The following is a 24,862-nucleotide window of genomic DNA, read 5'->3' as shown; positions in this document are numbered from 1 at the left end:
AAGATTTATAATCATCTAGATAGGAATAATTTGATCAGGGATAGTCAGCATGGCTTTGTGAAGGGTAGGTCATGCCTCACAAACCTTATTGAGTTCTTTGAGAAGGTGACTGAACAGGTAGACGAGGGTAGAGCAGTTGATGTGGTGTATATGGATTTCAGCAAAGCGTTTGATAAGGTTCCCCACGGTAGGCTATTGCAAAAAATACGGAGGCTGGGGATTGAGGGTGATTTAGAGATGTGGATCAGAAATTGGCTAGCTGAAAGAAGACAGAGGGTGGTGGTTGATGGGAAATGTTCAGAATGGAGTACAGTCACAAGTGGAGTACCACAAGGATCTGTTCTGGGGCCGTTGCTGTTTGTCATTTTTATCAATGACCTAGAGGAAGGCGCAGAAGGGTGGGTGAGTAAATTTGCAGACGATACTAAAGTCGGTGGTGTTGTCGATAGTGTGGAAGGATGTAGCAGATTACAGAGGGATATAGATAAGCTGCAGAGCTGGGCCGAGAGGTGGCAAATGGAGTTTAATGTAGAGAAGTGTGAGGTGATTCACTTTGGAAGGAATAACAGGAATGCGGAATATTTGGCTAATGGTAAAGTTCTTGAAAGTGTGGATGAGCAGAGGGATCTAGGTGTCCATGTACATAGATCCCTGAAAGTTGCCACCCAGGTTGATAGGGTTGTGAAGAAGGCCTATGGAGTGTTGGCCTTTATTGGTAGAGGGATTGAGTTCCGGAGTCGGGAGGTCATGTTGCAGCTGTACAGAACTCTGGTACGGCCGCATTTGGAGTATTGCGTACAGTTCTGGTCACCGCATTATAGGAAGGACGTGGAGGCTTTGGAGCGGGTGCAGAGGAGATTTACCAGGATGTTGCCTGGTATGGAGGGAAGATCTTATGAGGAAAGGCTGATGGACTTGAGGTTGTTTTCGTTGGAGAGAAGAAGGTTAAGAGGAGACTTAATAGAGGCATACAAAATGATCAGGGGGTTGGATAGGGTGGACAGTGAGAGCCTTCTCCCGCGGATGGATATGGCTGGCACGAGGGGACATAACTTTAAACTGAGGGGTAATAGATATAGGACAAGAGGTCAGAGGTAGGTTCTTTACGCAAAGAGTAGTGAGGCCGTGGAATGCCCTACCTGCTACAGTGGTGAACTCGCCAACATTGAGGGCATTTAAAAGTTTATTGGATAAACATATGGATGATAATGGCATAGTGTAGGTTGGATGGCTTTTGTTTCGGTGCAACATCGTGGGCCGAAGGGCCTGTACTGCGCTGTATTGTTCTATGTTCTATGTTCTATGGACGATAAGGGAACAGTGTAGATGGGCTTTAGAGTGGTTTCACAGGTCGGCACAACATCGAGGGCCGAAGGGCCTGTACTGCGCTGTAATGTTCTATGTTCTATGAAGTTGGAAGAGTGAGTAAGCCGGGTGGGAGGGGTCTTTGATTATGTTTCCTGCATTCAGGGGAGACCTGATAGAGGTATACAAAATTATGAGGGGCATAGTCAGAGTGGATAGTCAGAGGCTTTTCCCCAGGGTAGAGGGGTCAATTACTAGGGGGCATAGGTTTAAGGTGAGAGGGGCAAGGTTTAGAGTAGATGTACGAGGCAAGTTTTTTACGCAGAGGGTAGTGGGTGCCTGGAACTCGCTACCGGAGGAGGTGGTGGAAGCAGGGACGATAGGGACATTTAAGGGGCATCTTGACAAACACATGAATAGGATGGGAATAGAGGGATACAGATCCAGGAAGTGTAGAAGATTGTAGTTTAGTCGGGCAGCATGGTCGGCACGGGCTTGGAGGGCCGAAGGGCCTGTTCCTGTGCTATACATTTCTTTGTTCTTTGTTCTTTGTTGTTCCCCAGGCAGCGGGAGGTGTAGATGGAGTCAATGGATGGGAGGCAGGTTTGTGTGGTGGACTGGGCGGTGTTCACAACTCTCTGAAGTTTCTTGCGGTCTTGGGCCGAGCAGTTGCCATACCAGGCTGTGATGCAGCCCGATAGGATGCTTTCTATCTGTCCATGTTGTGGTACCAGTTGGTCACTTTGACCCTTCCCCCTGACTTTGTCACAAGGATCCAGAGAATGCTTGGAGAATTCTTCTTGAACAAGACACTGCATTGGGTCGCTTCTGAGGTTCTGAGTCTCCCGAATGAGGAGGGTGGCCAGGCACTGGTGCGCGACTTTCTGCCTCACGACCCTGCAGCGATACCTCTACATTGAACCCCCTCCACGATGGTGGGCCCTGGCGATGCATTTCTTGCACCAGGTGCACGGCCTGAATTATGAAGTGCAGCTCCTGTTCATAAATCTCAAGGGCCTTCATTACCCTCTGCAGGTGCTATCCATCTTTTACCAGGACGTACTTAAAGTCTGGAGCATGGTCGCCGCAGCTGTCGTCAGGAGCTGTCATCAGGGAGCCGCTGCTCAGGAAACCGCACCTCCACCATTTCGAGCGGAGGAGCGAGCTGTGGCTGCCGGGCTGGCGGAGGAGCGAGCTGTGGCTGCCGGGCTGGCGGAGGAGCGAGCTGTGGCTGCCGGGCTGGCGGAGGAGCGAGCTGTGGCTGCCGGGGTGACCAGGATCAGGCACGTGCCGGGTTGGCGGAGGAGCGAGCTGTGGCTGCTGGGCTGGCGGAGGAGCGAGCTGTGGCTGCCGGGGTGACCAGGATCAGGGACGTGCCGGGCTGGCGGAGGAGCGAGCTGTGGCTGCCGGGGTGACCAGGATCAGGGACGTGCCGGGTTGGCGGAGGAGCGAGCTGTGGCTGCCGGGCTGGCGGAGGAGCGAGCTGTGGCTGCCGGGGTGACCAGGATCAGGGACGTGCCGGGCTGGCGGAGGAGCGAGCTGTGGCTGCCGGGGTGACCAGGATCAGGGACGTGCCGGGTTGGCGGAGGAGCGAGCTGTGGCTGCCGGGCTGGCGGAGGAGCGAGCTGTGGCTGCCGGGGTGACCAGGATCAGGCACGTGCCGGGTTGGTGGAGGAGCGAGCTGTGGCTATCGGGGTGACCAGGATCGGGGACGTGCTGGGTGGCGGAGGAGCGAGCTGTGGCTGCCGGGGTGACCAGGATCAGGGACGTGCCGGGTTGGCGGAGGAGCGAGCTGTGGCTATCGGGGTGACCAGGATCAGGCACGTGCCGGGTTGGCGGAGGAGCGAGCTGTGGCTGCCGGGCTGGCGGAGGAGCGAGCTGTGGCTGCCGGGGTGACCAGGATCAGGCACGTGCCGGGTTGGCGGAGGAGCGAGCTGTGGCTATCGGGGTGACCAGGATCAGGGACGTGCCGGGTGGCGGGGAGCGAGCTGTGGCTATCGGGGTGACCAGGATCAGGCACGTGCCGGGTTGGCGGAGGAGCGAGCTGTGGCTGCCGGGCTGGCGGAGGAGCGAGCTGTGGCTATCGGGGTGACCAGGATCAGGGACGTGCCGGGTTGGCGGGGGAGCGAGCTGTGGCTGCCGGGCTGGCGGAGGAGCGAGCTGTGGCTGCCGGGGTGACCAGGATCAGGCACGTGCCGGGTTGGCGGAGGAGCGAGCTGTGGCTGCCGGGCTGGCGGAGGAGCGAGCTGTGGCTGCCGGGGTGACCAGGATCAGGCACGTGCCGGGTTGGCGGAGGAGCGAGCTGTGGCTGCCGGGCTGGCGGAGGAGCGAGCTGTGGCTGCCGGGGTGACCAGGATCAGGCACGTGCCGGGTTGGCGGAGGAGCGAGCTGTGGCTGCCGGGGTGACCAGGATCAGGGACGTGCCGGGTTGGCGGAGGAGCGAGCTGTGGCTGCCGGGCTGGCGGAGGAGCGAGCTGTGGCTATCGGGGTGACCAGGATCAGGCACGTGCCGGGCTGGCGGAGGAGTGCGCTGAATGATCCCCCATGAGTTAGCCCAACACGCTGCGATGGACGTCCGACTCGTGGCCAATGCCATCCGAGACCTCAAAATGGTTGTGTTCGGACCCGATGGCAATCGCGATCTGGAGGATGCACAGGGTGTGGTGGTATCCCGTCTGGGCGAAACCCTGCTCGGACAGAATTCCACATTGGCCTCAGGCCCTGAAACCACCCTCAGGGGCTGGTGCCCCACAGTTCTAGCTGCATCACGGAAATGCCCTCTGTGCCTTTTCGCAGTGCGCAAAGGTAATTACTGTATGGGCTGCTGCTGCGCATCTTCCACACCCTCACCTGTTGCCCGGACAGACCATAGCGTGCCATGTTCCCATCCAGCAGCAGAGATCCCCATTGGAGGACCCGCTCTGGAGGAGTTTGCTCCCTCAATCCTGGGGACCTGGGGTGGAGGGTGAAGCATGTAGCAATGCCATACAATCACTGAATGCACCGCTTCAATGACCCCCAAGAAGCCTGCCATTTTTCTGTCCTTGTTGAGTCAATGGAGCATATCTAGGTTATGTGTTATGGGCTGCACTCCCTTTTTAGTGCTTTGTTGAATCTTTTGTTGAAGTTTTGTTTACACTTCAACCCCACCTCCCTGATCTCCTGGCACCCAGTGCGGAGAATGGCGGGGAAATAGTGTCTGTGCCTGCTCTTGGGTATGGCAAAGCCATTTGTAGGTCCAGGCAGCAGGCGACCGAGGGGTTCATCCGACGGTCTGTCTATGGTAGACGGTCTTATGCGGCTACAACCCAGGCCTGGCGTCCCTAGAAAGGGAGCATGCGGTGTCTAAGGGCACCATCGAGGTCTTCCTTGCCCGGTGGGCACCGCAGGGGTTGGGATGTTTCATTGACCGCACTCTTTTTGGATCTTTTCTAAGGTTCTGTTGGTCTTTGTTACGTTCGGGTCCTGCCCCTAAAAGGACCGGCCCCTTTTTGCTTTACCCTTTGTTTCCTTTCCTTTGTTTGATTGGACTTTTCAATTAACCATGAAAATAAGTTTAATTACTACTTACCCCCTTGCAATTCACCACTTGAACTCCCTGCTTTCACCCAACTTCAAAAGCACTCTCACTCAGTGAAAGCAGGTACTCAAAGTGCAGACGATTGGTACTTGTTGTTCATGTTTTGTGTTCTATTTCACAGCTCTGCGAGGAATTGAAGTGTGTGGATGTGGCCAAGTTCAGAGCAGAAGAATGTCACAAAACCTGCAATGGAAATGGGGTATGGAGACACTCACACTGTTTGGAGTGGGGCACATTGATATATTGGTGGTGGAGTGGGACTGACATCAACAACAAGTTGTATTTATATTCATGTTCGTGTAACAAACATAGAATGGTTATCCAATGCAAAAATCCTCATTTTCATAGAATTTACAGTGCAGAAGGAGGCCATTCGGCCCATCAGGTCTGCACCGGCTCTTGGAAAGAGCACCCTACCCAAGGTCAACACCTCCACCCTATCCCCATAACCCAGTAACCCCACCCAACACCAAGGGCAATTTTGGACACTAAGGGCAATTTATCATGGCCAATCCACCTAACCTGCACATCTTTGGACTGTGGGAGGAAACCGGAGCACCCGGAGGAAACCCACGCACACACGGGGAGGATGTGCAGACTCCGCACAGACAGTGACCCAAGCCGGAATCGAACCTGAGACCCTGGAGCTGTGAAGCAATTGTGCTATCCACAATGCTACCGTGCTGCCCTCTCACGGCATCTCACATCCCACGGCACTTTACACAAGCGCTACACAACAAAATTTAACAAGAATTAGAACATAGAACATAGAACAATACAGCGCAGTACAGGCCCTTCGGCCCACGATGTTGCACCGAAACAAAAGCCATCTAACCTACACTATACCATTATCATCCATATGTTTATCCAATAAACTTTTAAATGCCCTTAATGTTGGCGAGTTCACTACTGTAGCAGGTAGGGCATTCCACGGCCTCACTACTCTTTGCGTAAAGAACCTACCCCTGACCTCTGTCCTATATCTATTACCCCTCAGTTTAAGGCTATGTCCCCTCGTGCTAGCCATTTCCATCCGCGGGAGAAGGCTCTCACTGTCCACCCTATCTAACCCTCTGATCATTTTGTATGCCTCTATTAAGTCTCCTCTTAACCTTCTTCTCTCGAACGAAAACAACCTCAAGTCCATCAGCCTTTCCTCATAAGATTTTCCCTCCATACCAGGCAACATCCTGGTAAATCTCCTCTGCACCCGTTCCAAAGCCTCCGCGTCCTTCCTATAATGCGGTGACCAGAACTGTACGCAATACTCCAAATGCGGCCGTACCAGAGTTCTGTACAGCTGCAACATGACCTCCTGACTCCGGAACTCAATCCCTCTACCAATAAAGGCCAACACTCCATAGGCCTTCTTCACCACCCTATCAACCTGGGTGGCAACTTTCAGGGATCTATGTACATGGACACCTAGATCCCTCTGCTCATCCACACTTTCAAGAACTTTTCCATTAGCCACATATTCCACATTCCTGTTTTTCCTTCCAAAGTGAATCACCTCACACTTCTCTACATTAAACTCCATTTGCCACCTCTCAGCCCAGCACTGCAGCTTATCTATATCCCTCTGTAACCTGCTACTTCCTTCCTCACTATCGACAACACCACCGACTTTAGTATTGTCTGCAAATTTACTCACCCACCCTTCTGCGCCTTCCTCTAGGTCATTGATAAAAATGACAAACAGCAACGGCCCCAGAACAGATCCTTGTGGTACTCCACTTGTGACAGAACTCCATTCTGAACATTTCCCATCAACCACCACCCTCTGTCTTCTTTCAGCTAGCCAATTTCTGATCCACGTCTCTAAATCACCCTCAATCCCCAGCCTCCGTATTTTCTGCAATAGCCTACCGTGGGGAACCTTATCAAACGCTTTGCTGAAATCCATATACACCACATCAACTGCTCTACCTTCGTCTACCTGTTCAGTCACCTTCTCAAAGAACTCGATAAGGTTTGTGAGGCATGACCTACCCTTCACAAAGCCATGCTGACTATCCCTGATCATATTATTCCTATCTAGATGATTATAAATCTTGTCTCTTATAATGCCCTCCAAGACTTTACCCACTACAGACGTGAGGCTCACCGGTCTATAGTTGCCGGGGTTGTCTCTGCTCCCCTTTTTGAACAAAGGGACCACATTTGCTATCCTCCAGTCCTCTGGCACTATTCCTGTATCCAATGATGACATAAAAATCAAAGCCAATGGTCCAGCAATCTCTTCCCTGGCCTCCCAGAGAATCCTAGGATAAATCCCATCAGGCCCCGGGGACTTATCTATTTTCAGCCTGTCCAGAATTGCCAACACCTCTTCCCTACTTACCTCAATGCCATCTAATCTATTTACCTGGAGCTCAGCATTCTCCTCCACAACATTATCTTTTTCCTGAGTGAATACTGACGAAAAATATTCATTTAGTATCTCGCCTATCTCTTCAGACTCTACACACAACTTCCCATCCCTGTCCTTGACTGGTCCTACTCTGTCCCTAGTCATTCGCTTATTCCTGACATAGAATTAGAATTAGAACATAGAACAGTACAGCACAGTACAGGCCCTTCGACCCACAACATTGTGCCGACCATTTATCCTAATCTAAGATCAACCTAACCTACACCCCTTCAATTTACTGCTGTCCATGTGCCTGTCCAAGAGTCGGTTAAATGTCCCTAATGACTCTGACTCCACCACCGCTGCTGGCAGTGCATTCCACACACCCACCACTCTCTGTGTAAAGAACCCCCTCTGACATCTCCCCGATACCTTCCTCCAATCACCTTAAAATTATGTCCCCTCGTGACAGCCATTTCCGCCCTGGGGAAAAGTCTCTGGCTATCCACTCTATCCATGCCTCTCATCACCTTGTACACCTCTATCAAGTCACCTCTCTGCCTTCTTCGCTCCAGTGAGAAAAGCCCTAGCTCCCTCAACCTTTCTTCATAAGACATGTCCTCCAGTCCAGGCAGCATCCTGGTAAATCTCCTCTGTGCCCTCTCCAAAGCATCCACATCCTTCCTATAATGAGGCGACCAGAACTGGACACAATATTCCAAGTGTGGTCTAACTAGAGTTTTATAAAGCTGCAGCAAAACCTCGCGGCTCTTAAACTCAATCCCCCTGTTAATGAAAGCCAACACACCGTACGCCTTCTGAACAACCCTATCAGCCTCGGTGGCAACTTTGAGGGATCTATGTACGTAGACCCCAAGATCCCTCTGTTCCTCCACACTTCCAAGAATCCTGCCTTTAACCCTGTATTCGAGATTCAAATTCGACATTCCAAAATGAATCACTTTGCATTTATAAATTTGTAAAATCAAGATGTTCTTTAACCGGGAGGCAAGGTAGATCAGCAAATCTGGGAAATGCTGGAGTCTGTTCGGGTAGACTTCATCAGCTGGATTCTCCGTCGGCGGGATCCTCCGCTTCACCGGCAGCGCACTCACACCCGCGAATTTCCCAACGGTGTGGGGGGGCCACAAAAGGAAACGCTATTGACCGGCTGCCAGTGGGGGGGCGGGGCGGGATTCGCCGTACCAGAAAAAGGGTCTGGTGGGACGGACGGCCCATAAATCTCAATGCAATCAGGCAGAGTCAACGTGGTTTCGTGAAAGGGAAATCATTTCTCAACAATTTGTTGGTGTTTTTTAAGGAAGTAGCAAACAATGTGAAAAAAGTGAACCTGTGAATGTGCTGTACTTAATTTCCCAGAAGGCATTTAATAAGATATCTCAATAAATGCTACTACACAAAGTATAAGTGGAGGCGTGGTGGATAAAGAGAGGCAGTGGTGTAGTGGAATTGTCACTGAGCTAGTAATCCAGAGATACAGAGGAATGCTCTGGGGACCCAGGTTCGAATCCCACTAGGGCAGATGGTGAAATTTGAATTCAATAAAAATCTGGAATTAAAAGTCCAATGATGATTGTTGTAATAACCCATCTGGTTCACTGATGTCCTTTAGGGAAGGAAATCTGCCGTCCTTACCTGGTCTGGCCTACATGTGACTCCAGACCCACAGCAATGTGGTTGACCCTTAACTGTCCGCTCAAGGGCAATTAGGGAAGGGCAATAAATGCTGGCACAGCCGGCGACTCCCACATCCCATGAACCCATCCCATCACTCTCGCGGCCTAGTGGTAGTATTGCAAGTTCAGGAGGCCAGACCTCCCATACTTCTCCTTTGTAATGTTGCCTTAGGGATTCTTGGATTCCCCCCCTCACCCTCACCCCACACAAACCTCTGGTGTTCTCTCTCCGGATGGGGTCAGTGTCAATTCCAGCAGCCATCTGATGTTCACAGTCAGATGTCTACCCTTAACAAAGCCTGTCTGGTCCTCTGTGACCACCTCTGGTACGTAGCTCTCCAGTCTCTTGGCCTGAACTTTTGCGAGTATTTTCATGTCCACATTGAGCAGCGAAATGGGTCTGTATGATTCACATTCCGTCGGGTCTTTGTGTTTTTTGGGTATCAGCGATATGGTGGCCTGTGTTAGCGTTGGAGGCAAGGTTCCCCTCGCCAGCGAGTCTGTGAACATATCCTGTAGAAGATGCCGGCGTTGGACTGGGGTGAGCATAGTAAGAAGTCTTACAACACCAGGTTAAAGTCCAACAGGTTTGTTTCGATATCACTAGCTTTCGGAGTGCTGCTCCTTCCTCAGGTGAATGAAGAGGTATGTTCCAGAAAAATATATATATAGACAAATTCAAAGATGCAAGACAATGCTTTGAATGCGAGCATTTGCAGTTAATTACGTGTTCACAGATCCAGAGATGGGGTAACCCCAGGTTAAAGAGGTGTGAATTGTCTCAAGCCAGGACAGTTGGTAGGATTTCGCAGGCCAGATGGTGGGGGATGAATGTAATGCGACATGAATCCCAGGTCCCGGTTGAGGCCGCACTCATGTGTGCGGAACTTGGCTATAAGCTTCTGCTTGGCGATTCTGCGTTGTCGCGCGTCCTGAAGGCCGCCTTGGAGAACGCTTACCCGGAGATCAGAGGCTGAATGCCCTTGACTGCTGAAGTGTTCCCCGACTGGAAGGGAACATTCCTGCTTGGTGATTGTCACGCGCTGTCCGTTCATTCGTTGTCGCAGCGTCTGCATGGTCTCGCCAATGTACCACGCTTCGGGACATCCTTTCCTGCAGCGTATGAGGTAGACAACGCTGGCCGAGTCGCACGAGTATGTACCGCGTACCTGGTGGGTGGTGTTCTCACGTGTAATGATCGTATCCATGTCGATGATCTGGCACGTCTTGCAGAGATTGCCATGGCAGGGTTGTGTGGGGTCGTGGTCGCTGTTCTGAAGGCTGGGTAGTTTACTGCAAACAATGGTTTGTTGCGCGGTTGTTTGAAGGCAAGTGGTGGGCATGTGGGGATGACCTTGGCAAGATGTTCATCTTCAGGGCAAGAGCTGGTGCAAATTTGTTGTAGAACTCTGCAGGAACCCGAGGGCACCCGGCCCCTTCCCCGCCTGCATGGAGTTGATACACTCCATGATCTCTCCCAGTTCAATTGGTGCTTCCAGCTCCCTCCGTCATTCGTCCCCCATGACTGGCATGTCCAGTCCGTCAAGGAACTGTTTCATCAACGAGTGCCCGTCGGGAGACTCAGAGGTGCACTGTCCCTGGAATGAGTCCCCGTCGGGAGACTCAGAGGTGTACAGTCCCTGGAATGAGTGCCCGTCGGGAGACTCAGAGGTGTACAGTCCCTGGAATGAGTCCCCGTCGGGAGACTCAGAGGTGCACAGTCCCTGGAATGAGTCCCCGTCGGGAGACTCAGAGGTGTACAGTCCCTGGAATGAGTCCCCGTCGGGAGACTCAGAGGTGTACAGTCCCTGGAATGAGTCCCCGTCGGGAGACTCAGAGGTGCACTGTCCCTGGAATGAGTCCCCGTCGGGAGACTCAGAGGTGTACAGTCCCTGGAATGAGTCCCCGTCGGGAGACTCAGAGGTGTACAGTCCCTGGAATGAGTCTCCGTCGGGAGACTCAGAGGTGCACTGTCCCTGGAATGAGTCCCCGTCGGGAGACTCAGAGGTGTACAGTCCCTGGAATGAGTCCCCGTCGGGAGACTCAGAGGTGCACAGTCCCTGGAATGAGTCCCCGTCGGGAGACTCAGAGGTGTACAGTCCCTGGAATGAGTCCCCGTCGGGAGACTCAGAGGTGTACAGTCCCTGGAATGAGTCCCCGTCGGGAGACTCAGAGGTGCACTGTCCCTGGAATGAGTCTCCGTCGGGAGACTCAGAGGTGTACTGTCCCTGGAATGAGTCCCCGTCGGGAGACTCAGAGGTGTACAGTCCCTGGAATGAGTCCCCGTCGGGAGACTCAGAGGTGTACAGTCCCTGGAATGAGTCCCCGTCGGGAGACTCAGAGGTGTACAGTCGCTGGAATGAGTCCCCGTCGGGAGACTCAGAGGTGCACAGTCCCTGGAATGAGTCCCCGTCGGGAGACTCAGAGGTGTACAGTCCCTGGAAGAAGGCCTCAAATGCTTTGTTGACCTTTTTTTGTTCAGCTACCAGTCTGCCTCTGCTCTCCTTCACCAATGCTATTTCCCTCGTGGCTGCCTGCATTCTCACCTGCTGAGCCAATAGGCGGCTAGCCTTCTCTCCATGTTCATAAAAGCTTCCCCGTGCCTGGCGGAGTTAATGATAATAATCCTTATTGTCCCAAGTAGGCTTACATTAACACTGCAATGAAGTTACTGTGAAAAGCTGGTGCATTGCCTTCCTGGTGGATAGCAGGTTAAAGTTTGTTTGTAGCTTTCTTCTAGCTGCCAGAAGCTCTATGGTCAGGGCCTCGGAGTACCTTCTGTCGGCCTCCTGAATGGAGTTGGTCAGTTGTTGCCTGACCGCCCTCTCTTCCCTGTCTCTATGTGCCTTGGAGGCTATGATTTCTCCACTATTCACGGCCTTCAGTGCCGCCCAGAATGTGGAAGGTGAGACCTCCCCATTCCAGTTGTTAGTAACATACTCGCCTGTGACCTGTTATGTTTTCTGGAAGAGAGAGCCATGTCCAACCTCCATATGGGGGGTTGGGCACAGCCCGCCTCCAACTTCACATCCAGGTAATGTGGAGCGTGGTCAGAGATTACAATCGTGGACAGTTCCACCCTGACTATCTCTGGAAGCATCGATTTTCCCACTACAAAGAAGTGAATGCGGGTGTAGACCTCATGAACTGGTGAGAAGAATGAAAATTCCTCCTCACCTGGTTGCAGGAACTGCCATGGACCTCTGTCCCCATCTACTCCATGAATGTACCCAGTTCCCTAGCCATTCCTGTCCCTCAGTGGGTCCTGTACACAGTTAAAGTCTCCCCCCCCATGATCGTGGGATTGCCACAATGGTCTAAATACGTTCTGTGTCGTCCCAGTTGGCACGTATATGTTTACCAGGACTACCGGTGCCACTTCCAGGACACCACTGACCATGACGTACCGTCCCCCTGGTTCTGTAACTGTCTTTGTCGCCATAAACACCGTCCTCTTACTTATCTGTATGACTACCCCCCCTAGCCCTCATCCCAGGGCTACGGATGGTACAGCAGGAACGATAGGTCTGTCCACCCAGCCCTTCCTTACCCACAGTCGGTCCTTCTCCCTCGGGTGAGCCTCCAGGAGGAAGACGATTGAGTTTTTTGAGGAGGTGACAAAAATGATTGACGAGGGAAGGGCTGTGGATGTTGTCTACATGGACTTTAGTAAAGCATTTTCCAAGGTCCCTCATGGCAGGCTGGTGCAAAAGATTAAATCACATGGGGTCAGGGGTGAACTAGCTGGATGGATCCAGAATTGGCTTGGCCATAGAAGACAAGAGGGTAGCAGTGGAAGGTTCGGCTAAGCTGGTACGGGAATTGAACCCACGCTGCTGGCCTTGTTCTGCATCACAAACCAGCTGTCTAGCCCACTAAGCTAAACCAGCTTATCATCCTGTAATCTAAGTATATATCTAGCATCTAGTATATATCATCCTGTAATCTAAGGCCTTGCTCCTCATTATTAACCACCCCACCAATTTTTGCATCATCTGCAAACTTCCTTATCAACAGCACGGTAGCAGTGGTTAGCACAATTGCTTCACAGCTCCAGGGTCCCAGGTTCGATTCCCAGCTTGGGTCACTGTCTGTGCGGAGTCTGCACATCCTCCCCGTGTGTGCGTGGGTTTCCTCCGGGTGCTCCGGTTTCCTCCCACAGTCCAAAGATGTGCAGGTTAGGTGGATTGGCCATGATAAATTGCCCTTAATGTCCAAAATTGCCCTTAGTGTTGGGTGGGGTTGCAGGGTTATGGGGATAGGATGGAGGTGTGGACCTTGAGTGGGCTGCTCTTTCCAAGAGCCGGTGCAGACTCGATGGGCCGAATGGCCTCCTTCTGCACTGTAAATTCTATGATCTATGATACCTCCTAAATCCACATCTTGATCATTAATGTTTACTATAAACAACAAGGGACCCAGCACCGGTCCCTGTGGAACATCACTAGCTTCCAGTCACAAAAACAACCTTCAACCATCAACCTCTGCCTCCTACCATCAAGCCAATTTTGGATCTAGTTTGCCAAATTTCCCTGAATCACATGGGCTCTTACTTTGTTCATCAACCTCCCATGTGGGACCTTGTCAAAAGCCTTACTAAAGTCCATGTATCCTACATCAACTGCACTACCCTCATCTACACTCCTAGTCACCTTCTCAAAAAATTCAATCAAATTGCCCTTAGTGTTGGGTGGGGTTACTGGGTTATGGAGATAGGGTGGAGGCTTGGGTAGGGTGCTCTTTCAAAGAGCCGGTGCAGACTTGATGGGCCGAATGACCTCCTTCTGCACTGTAAATTCTATGATTTGTAAGACATGATCTCCCTCTGACACAGCTGTGCTGACTATCCTTGATTAACCATTGTTTCGCCCAAGTGGAGATTAACAACAAACAAAGAACAAAGAAATGTACAGCACAGGAACAGGCCCTTCGGCCCTCCAAGCCCGTGCCGACCATACTGCCCGACTAAACTACAATCTTCTACACTTCCAGGGTCCGTATCCTTCTATTCCCATCCTATTCATATATTTGTCAAGATGCCCCTTAAATGTCCCTATCGTCCCTGCTTCCACTACCTCCTCCGGTAGCGAGTTCCAGGTACCCACTACCCTCTGCGTAAAAACTTGCCTCGTACATCTACTCTAAACCTTGCCCCTCTCCCCTTAAACCTATGCCCCCTAGTAATTGACCCCTCTACCCTGGGGAAAAGCCTCTGACGATCCACTCTATCTATGCCCCTCATAATTTTGTATACCTCTATCAGGTCGCCCCTCAACCTCCTTCGTTCCAGTGAAAACAAACCGAGTTTATTCAATCGCTCTTCATAGCTTATGCCCTCCATACCAGGCAACATTCTGGTAAATCTCTTCTGCACCCTCTCTAAAGCCTCCACATCCTTCTGGTAGTGTGGCGACCAGAATTGAACACTATACTCCAAGTGTGGCCTAACTAAGGTTCTGTACAGCTGCAACATGACTTGCCAATTCTTATACTCAATGCCCCGGCCAATGAAGGCAAGCATGCCGTATGCCTTCTTGACTACCTTCTCCACCTGTGTTGCCCCTTTCAATGACCTGTGGACCTGTACTCCTAGATCTCTTTGACTTTCAATACTCTTGAGGGTTCTACCATTCACTGTATATTCCCTACCTGCATTAGACCTTCCAAAATGCATTACCTCACATTTGTCCGGATTAAACTCCATCTGCCATCTCTCCGCCCAAGTCTCCAGACAATCTAAATCCTGCTGTATCCTCAGACAGTCCTCATCGCTATCCGCAATTCCACCAACCTTTGTGTCATCTGCAAACTTACGAATCAGACCAGTTACATTTTCCTCCAAATCATTTATATATACTACAAAGAGCAAAGGTCCCAGCACTGATCCCTGTGGAACACCACTGGTCACAGCCCTCCAATTAGAAAAGCATCCCTCCATTGCTACCCTCTGCCTTCTATGGCCTAGCCAGTTCTGTATCCACCTTGCCAGCTCACCCCTGATCCCGTGTGACTTCACCTTTTGTACTAGTCTACCATGAGGGACCTTGTCAAAGGCCTTACTGAAGTCCATATCGACAACATCTACTGCCCTACCTGCATCAATCATCTTAGTGACCTCCTCGAAAAACTCTATCAAGTTAGTGAGACACGACCTCCCCTTCACAAAACCGTGCTGCCTCTCACTAATACGTCCATTTGCTTCTAAATGGGAGTAGATCCTGTCTCGAAGAATTCTCTCCAGTAATTTCCCTACCACTGAAGTAAGGCTCACCGGCCTGTAGTTCCCGGGATTATCCTTGCTACCCTTCTTAAACAGAGGAACAACATTGGCTATTCTCCAGTCCTCCGGGACATCCCCTGAAGATTCTGCTCCTCAGAATTTTTTCCAAGAGGTTCTCCCTGCCACTGACGTTAGGCTGACTGGGTTCCCCCGACTTCCTTTCTTGAATAATGGCACCACATTATCTGTCTTCCAGTCCTCTGGAGCCTCTCCTGCGGTCAGAGAAGATTTGAAAATTTCATCTCACCTGGCCCCGGGGATTTATCCACTTTTAGACCCATTAAAACTGTTAATACCTCCTCCCTCTCAATGTTATGTCTCCTCCCTCTCAATGTTATGTCTCCTCCCTCTCAATGTTATGTCTCCTCCCTCTCAATGTTATGTCTCCTCCCTCTCAATGTTATGTCTCCTCCCTCTCAATGTTAAGTCTTTCAAGTAAATTACAATGCACCTCCCTGATTTCTATACCTACATCATCCTTCTCCGTAGTGAACACAGATACAAAGTGCCTATTTAAAACCTCACCGATATCTTCCGGTTCCGCACACAAATTGCAATGTTGATTCCTAATGGGCCTTGATCTTACCCTTGTTAACCTTCTGCCCTTAAAATACTTATAATCTATATTGTTGGAGGTGAGAAAAAAGAAGAGAGCAGTGACCTTGTTTGGTATTTACTATAGACCTCCAAATTGTGGGGAGGAAGTGGAAGAGAGCATTTGTAGGCAGATTATGGAAACCTGCAGGGCAAGTATAGTTGTGATAGTTGGGGATTTCGTTGACCCTAAGGTCGACTGGGAAAAGGGTAGAGTGTGGGACACAGAAGGGGAGAAATCCCTGCAATGTGTGCAGGATAACTTTTTGGAACAGTACATTTCCAGTCCTACCAGGGAGCAAGCTGTGCTGGATCTGGTCCTAGGAAATGAGGCAGTGCAGGTGGAGAACATCATAGTGGGGGAGCCATTGGGAAATAGTGATCATAATATAATACATATTATAAAGCCTTTGGCTTTCACCTGAGGAAGGAGCAGCGCTCCGAAAGCTAGTGACATTGAAACAAACCTGTTGGACTTTAACCTGGTGTTGTAAGACTTCGTACTATAATATAATACAATTCAATATTAAGTTGAAAAATGATGGAAAAAATCAGTCATGGATTAAGACCTCAGACTGGAAAAGAGCAAATTGCCGGGGTCTAAAGGTTGAACTGCAGCAGGTTGATTGGAAACACATTTTGGTGGATACAAATTGGATGAAAAATGGGAGAATTTCAAAGGAGAGATGAATGAGGAATAGATACATGATATCCAAAGTACCCTGGATGGCTAAGGATATTGATGACAATATAAGGAAGAAAAAAGAGGCGTATGATGCATGCCGGAATAATAATAGCAATAGAAATCAGGAAGAGTATCACAAATGCAGGAGAGAGGTTGGAACAAGGAAGGGTAAGAGGAAGCTTGAGGAAAGGATGGCAGGCTGTGCTGAAACAAATAGTAAAATGTTCTTCAGACATATTAATGGTAAAAGATTAGTGAAGGTTAGAGTGGGGCCCATAAGGGACAAACAGGGTAAACTGCTCATTGAAGCGGGCGAGTGGGCTGGAGGAGGTAGATGGTCTGAGGAAGGATGTATTAGCAATTTTGAAAAACCTGAGGGTCGACAAGTCCTCTGGGCCAGATGGGATATATCCAAGGATTCTTTGGGAGGCAAGGGATGAGATTGCAGAGCCTTTGGCTTTGATCTTTGGGTCCTCGCTGTCCACGGGAATAGTGCCAGAGAACTGGAGAGTGGTGAATGTTGTTCCTCTGTTCAAGAAAGGGACTAGGAATGACCCTGGTAATTATAGGCCGCTTAGTCTTACTTCGGTGGTCGGTAAGTTAATGGAAAAGGTCCTGAAGGATAGGATTTATGACCATTTGGAAAGATGCAGCTTAATCCGGGATAGTCAACACGGATTTGTGAAGGGTAAGTCTTGCCTCACAAATTTGATTGAATTCTTTGAGGAGGTAACTAAGTGTGTAGATGAAGGTAGAGCAGTTGATGTCGGAAACATGGATTTTAGTAAGGTGTTTGATAAGGTTCCCCAAGGTCGGCTCATGAAGAAAGTAAGGAGGTGTGAGATAGAGGGAAATTTGGCCAATTGGATAAGTAACTGGCTATCACATAGAAGACAGAGGGTGGTGGTGGATGGAACATTTTCAGACTGGAGACCAGTTACCAGCGGTGTACCACAGGGATCAGTGCTGGGTTCTCTGCTATTTGTGATTTTTATCAATGACTTGGAGGAGGGGGCTGAAGGTTGGGTTAGTAAATTTGCTGATGACACCAAGATTGGTGGAGTAGTGGATGAGGTGGAGGGCTGTTGTAGGCGGCAAAGAGACATTGATAGGATGCAGAGCTGGGCTGTAAAATGGCAGATGGAGTTTAACCCTAATAAGTGCGAGGTGATTCATTTTGGTTAAGAAAATTTGAATGCGGATTACAGGGTCAACGGCAGGGTTCTGAGGAATGTGGAGGAACAGAGAGATCTTGGGGTTCATGTCCACAGATCTCTGAAGGTTGCCACTCAAGTGGATAGAGCTGTGAAGAAGGCTTATAGTGTGTTAGCATTTATTAACAGGGGGCTTGAGATTAAGAGCCGTGGGGTTATGCTGCAACTATACATGACCCTGGTGAGAACACATTTGGAGTAGTGTGTGCAGTTCTGGTCACCTCATTATAGGAAGGATGTGGAAGCATTGGAAAGGGTGCAAAGGAGATTTACCAGGATGCTGCCTGGTTTGCAGGATAGGTCTTATGAGGAACGGTTGAGGGAGCTAGGGCTTTTCTCTTTGGAGCGGAGGAGGATGAGAGGCGACTTAATCGAGGTTTATAAGATAATGAGGGGGATAGATTGAGTGGACGTTCAGAGACTATTTCCTCGGGTGGATGTAGCTGTTACAAGGCATAACTATAAGGTTCAGAGTGGGAGATATAGGAGGGATGTCCGAGGTAGGTTCTTTACTCAGAGAGTGGTTAGGGTGTGGAATGGACTGCCTGCTGTGATAGTGGAGTCGGACACTTTAGGAACTTTCAAGCGGTTATTGGATAGGCACATGGAGCACACCAGAATGACGGGGAGTGGGATAGCTTGATCTTGGTTTCGGACAAGGCTCGGCACAACATCGAGGGCCGAAGGGCCTGTTCTGTGCTGTACTGTTCTATGTTCTATGTGGAAGCAGAGGGTATGGCAGTGGTATTAAATGAGTATTTTGTTTCTGTCTTTACCAAATTAGAAGATGGTAACAATGGCCCAGTTGAAAATGTGGGCGTTGAACAACTGAGCAGTATAGTGATAGATAAAGTAAAGGTGCTAAAAAGGCTGGCAGCACTCCAGGCAGAGAAGTCACCAAGCCCGGATGGGATGCATCCTAGATTGCCGAGAGAGGGAAGGGAGCATATTGCGGAGCCGTTGACAGAAATTTTCCAGGCCTCTCTGAACACAGGATTAGTTCCGGGGGATTGGAGAATTGCAAATGTGACTCTGTTGTTTAAGAAATGGGCAAAGGATAACCCAGGAAACTACAGGCCTGTCAGCTTGACATCAATAGTGGGAAAACTGATGGAGGCCATAATATGGGCTGAGATAAATATACACTTGGAGAAAAATCAGTTAATACCAAACAGCCAACATGGTTTTGTCAAGGGGAGGCCATGTCTGACAAATTTTATAGATGCACCATAGAAAGCATCCTATCGGGCTGCATCACAGCCTGGTATGGCAACTGCTCGGCCCAGGACCGCAAGTAACTTCAGAGAGTCGTGAACACCGCACAGTCCATCACACGAACCTGCCTCCCATCCATTGACTCCATCTACACCTCCCGCTGCCTGGGGAAAGCGGGCAGTATAATCAAAGACCCCTCCCACCCGGCTTACTCACTCTTCCAACTTCTTCCATCGGGCAGGAGATACAGAAGTTTGAGAACACGCACGAACAGACTCAAAAACAGCTTCTTCCCCACCGTCACCAGACTCCTAAACGACCCTCTTACAGACTGACCTCATTGACACTACACCCTGTATGCTTCACCCGATGCCGGTGCTTATGTAGTTACATTGTATATGTTGTGTTGCCCTATTATGTATTTTCTTTTATTCCCTTTTCTTCTCATGTACTTAATGATCTGTTGAGATGCTCACAGAAAAATACTTTTCACTGTACCTCGGTACACGTGACAATAAACAAATCCAATCCAATCCAATCCAATTTAATTGAGTTATTTGACGAGGTGACACAGGCAGTGGATGAGGGTAGCGCCGTGGAGGATGTATATTTGGACTTTCAAAAAGCATTTGATACAGTGCCGCATGTCAGGTTGGTTAGCGAATTAGAAATGTTAGGGAATGATGGCTAACAGACAGGAAACAGAGGGGAGGTATAGATGGGCATTTCTCAGGCTGGAGACAAGTTGAAAGTGGTGTTCCCAGGGGCTCAGTGTTGGGACCCTTGCTTTTTCTGACTTATATAAATGATATAGAAGTGGGTGTTGAGGGCAAAATCTCTAAATTTGCAGATGAAACTAAGCCAGGGAGGAGAGTCAATTGTGAGGATGATGCTGAGCGACTTCAGAGGGACATTGGGCACAATGCTCCAGCTTGGTTATGCCTCGCTCAAGCAAAACGAGGCCTGTGAACAGAGAGAGGCCAAAAACCAGATCTGCGCCAGGCGCCAGTTTGCGATGTAACCGGCTCTGTCTCATAGGCAAAATCAGGATCTCGCCGTAGCGTGGCGAGAAACCAATTATCACCACTTAAGCTCAATTTCCATACAATTAACAGGAGCCACCCTGTATCTGGGGCTGGTTTAGCACAGTGGGCTAAACAGCTGCCTTGCAAAGCAGCGCAATGTCAGAAGCGCGGGTTTAATTCCCGTACCAGCCTCCCCGAACAGGCGCGGGAATGTGGCAACTAGGGGCTTTTCACAGCAACTTAATTTTGAAGCTTACTTGTGACAATAAGCGATTTTAATTTCCTTTTTATTCATATCCAACGGCCTCCTGACATTCATTGGCCTCCCCAGCAAATGGTCACGCTGATTATTCCTCGTTAAAAACGTGAACCTGGCGGTTGGGCTTCTGTGGCGAGCCGAGGAGGGAAGTAGCCACCTTTGCTCACAGGCAGAGTCCAGCTGCGATGGGCATGCCACCCAAGTGCTTAGTGGGGGATAGAGGACCCTCCGCAGGGGTGGCCTGCCATGGGAGGATGGGGGCGGGGAGGTGCTGGGTGGGCAACTGGGGGGCAACCGCTCAGGGCGCCATGATGCCAAACCCTGGATCGTATGTACCCATTCTGGGGTAACCCTTGATCCTGCCTGCCTGCCCCACTGATCCCCATAACCCCATTGACTGCTGAGGCCTCTGGCTGCCTGGCTGAAGGTTATTGCGAATAAGGAATTGGCAATCGTGCTTAAGTGAGCACTTCACAATGCGGGTGGATTGGCCGTGTAGCATGTGGGAGTCATTGCATCCCAGTCACAACTTGATGTCTGGACAATGCGGGAAGCAACATCCGAACACCCAGAGAATGGGACACAGCTCCAGGGACATGTCCGTGGCCAAAGGTTGGGTGAGCACCACGGGGAGGGGGAGGAGGGGTAGCTGGGGTGATGGGTTTGGGTCAGCCCGCATTGTGGCAGGAAGTGAGAGAGGCATCAGAATGATTGTGTGGAAAGGTGTTAATGTGCCACACTCCCAATGGTGCCATAACCCCCCACCCCCAACACCCCCTCCCCACTCCCAACCTACAACCCCACTCCCTCCCCAGTGCCCTCCGTGATGCTCAACATGCTGTACCCTCCCATCTCTACCAATCTTGGTGTTTGCCCAGGATGCACAACTGAGGTGGAGGCAGTCAGCTGCTTACCTCATCCTTCGATGCCCCTGGCCAGCGTCCTCTGGGGGTTTGGGGGCTGGACAGTCCCGGTTCACTTGTCGGCGGCACATGCACAGCCATGCCGCCCAGTCCTGTGTGCTGACCCCAAGACGCAACCTCATCAGAGGAGTGGAACCCGGAGGTGCTGATGCCCATCATCGCCACTCCATGTGGCAGGTCCGGGTTGCCACTCAGCACCCCCTTCTCCTGGTAGGTGCCCATAGGGACCTGGGGTTGTGCTCCCTAAGCCTAACCACTAACACTTCCCACCAAGGTATGTGTAACTGTGCCGGGGGAGGGTGGGCATGATAGTTGTGCCACGACCACGGTGGCATCCTTGGAGCTCCCCTCCGAGGTGGTCTCCTCGGAGTCAGGAGAGGGGGCCTGGCTGGGATGGGCTGGAGCCGTTGGCTGGAGGACCTGCAGGAGAATGGATATGTGGTCAATAGAAGGGATGAGTCAGTCAGTAATGCAATATAACTCACGTTTGACAGGTCATCCGGGTGGAGCCCGGTGGTTCCTCACCTCTGTGGCGTCCGTCAACCTCCACGTGGGTGACCAATCTGACCTCGACCACACCAGTCACCTCCAGGGCCCGCTCCCCAAAGGAGGTGAGGATTCTTGGGCGGGATTCTCCAATGGCAGATTGTCCACACCATCGTAAACTAATTCTGGCCCCTACAGGCACCACCGCACGAATGCGCAGTGGCCTCCTTCAACGCGCCAGCCCTGACGCAACATGGCGCAGGACTACAGGGGCTGGCACGTAGGAAAGGAGGCCCCCAGCCAGAGAGGCCGGCCCGCCGATCGGTGAGCCCCGACGCCCTCATTCGCGTGATGTCTATTCATGTCGCATGATGTCCGAATGAACGGACATCGTGCGACAATCACCAGGCAGGAATGCTCCCTTCCAGTCGGGGAACACTTCAGCAGTCAACGGCATTCAGCCTCTGATCTCCGGGTAAGCGATCTCCAAGGCAGCACAGTAGCACTGTGATTAGCATAATTGCTTCACAGCTCCAGGGTCCCAGGTTCGATTCCCGGCTTGGGTCACTGTCTGTGCGGAGTCTGCACGTTCTCCCCGTGTGTACGTGGGTTTCCTCCGGGTGCTCTGGTTTCCTCCCACAGTCCAAAGTTGTGCAGTTTAGGTGGATTGGCCATGATAAATTGCCCATAGTGTTGGGTTGGGTTATGGGGATAGGGTGGAGGTGTGGGCTTGGGTAGGGTCCTCTTTCTAAGAGCCGGTGCAGACTCGATGGGCCGAATGGTCTCCTTCTGCACTGTAAATTCTATGAAATAAGGCGGCTTTCAGGACGCGCGACAACGCAGAATCGCCAAGCAGAAACGTATAGCCAAGTTCCGCACACGAGTGCGGCCTCAACCGAGACATGGGATTCATGTCGCATTACATTCATCCCCCACCATCTTGCGAAATCCTACCAACTGTCCTGGCTTGAGACAATTCACACCCCTTTAACCTGGGGTTACCCCATCTCTGGATCTGTGAACACGTAATTAACTGCAAATGGTCGCATTCAAAGCATTTTCTTGCATCTTTGAATTTGTCTATATGTGTGTTTCTGGAACAAACCTTTTCATTCACCTGAGGAAGGAGCAGCGCTCCGAAAGCTAGTGACATCGAAACAAACCTGTTGGACTTTAAGCTGGTGTTGTAAGACTTCTTACTGTGCTCACCCCAGTCCAACGCCGGCATCTCCACATTCAGGAGAGAAAGCTGCGAATGTCAGAAATTTTGCAAGTGGCTCGGGTTGGGTCCAAGGATTTGTTGTATCTGAAACAGTGGGCTGGATTCTCTTCCAGCAAGATTCTCCGTGGCACCGGCAACACACACGGGCTCGCAGGTTTCCTGGCAGCACGGTGTGGCCACCAATCAGGGACCAGGCTGGGGTATCGCCCAAGCGAGTGTGGGTTTGTATCAGTTGAGTAACCAATCAGGGACCAGGCTGGTGTATCACCCGAGCGAGTGTGGGTTTGTATCAGTTGGGTAACCAATCAGGGACCAGGCTGGTGTATCACCCGAGCGAGTGTGGGTTTGTATCAGTTGGGTAACCAATCAGGGACCAGGCTGGTGTATCGCCCGAGCGAGTGTGGGTTTGTGTATCAGTTGAGTAACCAATCAGGGACCAGGCTGGTGTATCGCCCGAGCGAGTGTGGGTTTGTATCAGTTGGGTAACCAATCAGGGACCAGGCTGGTGTATCGCCCGAGCGAGTGTGGGTTTGTATCAGTTGGGTCACCAATCAGGGACCAGGCTGCGGTACCGCCCGATGAGCGTGGGTTTGTGTATCAGTGGTACCTGGAAGCTGATTCACAGCTACGAGGCTGCAACCCCTCGGCATTGTTGTATGCAAATAAAGATTGTAGTTGTTATTTAACTAACTGATGACTGGGAAATATTACAGCTGTGTAGCAGCGTTTGCCACTCCACCTCTGGCTGTGAGGCAGAGAAATTTGTGACAGGGACATTTGACAGTCCGGCATTCCACAACCCCTCACAGACTGCAATCCTGACACAACTCTCACTGCCATATTGTAATGACTTAGGCCAGGCCTTTGAGATTGGCCAATTAGAATATGTGTTCCCTGATTAGTGGCCCAATCAGGGAACCCCTTTTTGTGCACATAACAGGGAGTGACAGATCCTCGGCACGCCCGGTATAGACAGCAGACGGAATGGACACGGTTGTTCAGCTGTTGGGTTTGTAAATAAAAGGAACTCTGGTGACGGGACTTCTGCATCCGTGGACTTATTACAGTGGCGACGAGGAAAACGGAACGACCTGAAGAAACCTGCTTGTCAGCAGCTGCTGCATATTGAGGGTCAGCCACTGACAGGCAAAATGCCTTTATTCGGAAAGTTGGACTCCTTCTGACCCTGCAGTGGAAGATTGGGCCCAATGTGTAGAGCAGATGAAGTACTTCTTTAGCGCAAACGATATAGTTCCAGATGAAAAGAAAAGGGTCAGTCTGCTGACCGCGTGGGGCCCGCAGCCTTTGCCATTCTGCTGACCGCGTGGGGCCGCAGCCTTTGTCATTCTGCTGACCGCGTGGGGCCGCAGCCTTTGTCATTCTGCTGACCGCGTGGGGCCGGCAGCCTTTGTCATTCTGCTGACCGCGTGGGGCCGGCAGCCTTTGCCATTCTGCTGACCGCGTGGGGCCGCAGCCTTTGTCATTCTGCTGACCGCGTGGGACCCGCAGCCTTTGTCATTCTGCTGACCGCGTGGGGCCCGCAGCCTTTGTCATTCTGCTGACCGCGTGGGGCCGGCAGCCTTTGCCATTCCGCTGACCGCGTGGGGCCGGCAGCCTTTGCCATTCCGCTGACCGCGTGGGGCCGGCAGCCTTTGTCATTCCGCTGACCGCGTGGGGCCGGCAGCCTTTGCCATTCCGCTGACCGCGTGGGGCCGGCAGCCTTTGTCATTCCGCTGACCGCGTGGGGCCGGCAGCCTTTGCCATTCTGCTGACCGCGTGGGGCCGGCAGCCTTTGCCATTCCGCTGACCGCGTGGGGCCCGCAGCCTTTGCCATTCCGCTGACCGCGTGGGGCCCGCAGCCTTTGTCATTCTGCTGACCGCGTGGGACCCGCAGCCTTTGCCACTCTGCTGACCGCGTGGGGCCCGCAGCCTTTGCCATTCTGCTGACCGCGTGGGCCCGCAGTCTTTGCCATTCTGCTGGCCGCGTGGGACCCGCAGCCTTTGCCATTCTGCTGACCGCGTGG

General features: G+C 51.4%; 1 protein-coding gene across 2 annotated transcripts in view; it reads left to right on the top strand.

The window, feature by feature from the left end:
- LOC140409647 (disintegrin and metalloproteinase domain-containing protein 12-like) overlaps nucleotides 1-24,862 on the top strand; it is a 1,449,600-nt gene that overhangs the window by 1,265,484 nt on the left and 159,254 nt on the right. For both annotated transcript variants that reach the window (XM_072497981.1, XM_072497982.1), the window contains exon 17: nucleotides 5,007-5,084. In XM_072497981.1, the coding sequence (XP_072354082.1) occupies nucleotides 5,007-5,084 (78 nt within the window). The remainder of the gene's footprint in view (nucleotides 1-5,006; nucleotides 5,085-24,862) is intronic.

Source organism: Scyliorhinus torazame, chromosome 3 (assembly GCF_047496885.1).
Source record: "Scyliorhinus torazame isolate Kashiwa2021f chromosome 3, sScyTor2.1, whole genome shotgun sequence".
NCBI lineage: Eukaryota > Metazoa > Chordata > Chondrichthyes > Carcharhiniformes > Scyliorhinidae > Scyliorhinus > Scyliorhinus torazame.
The sequence above is the reverse complement of the archived record's forward strand: the minus strand, read 5'-3'. Positions and strand labels throughout refer to the sequence as shown.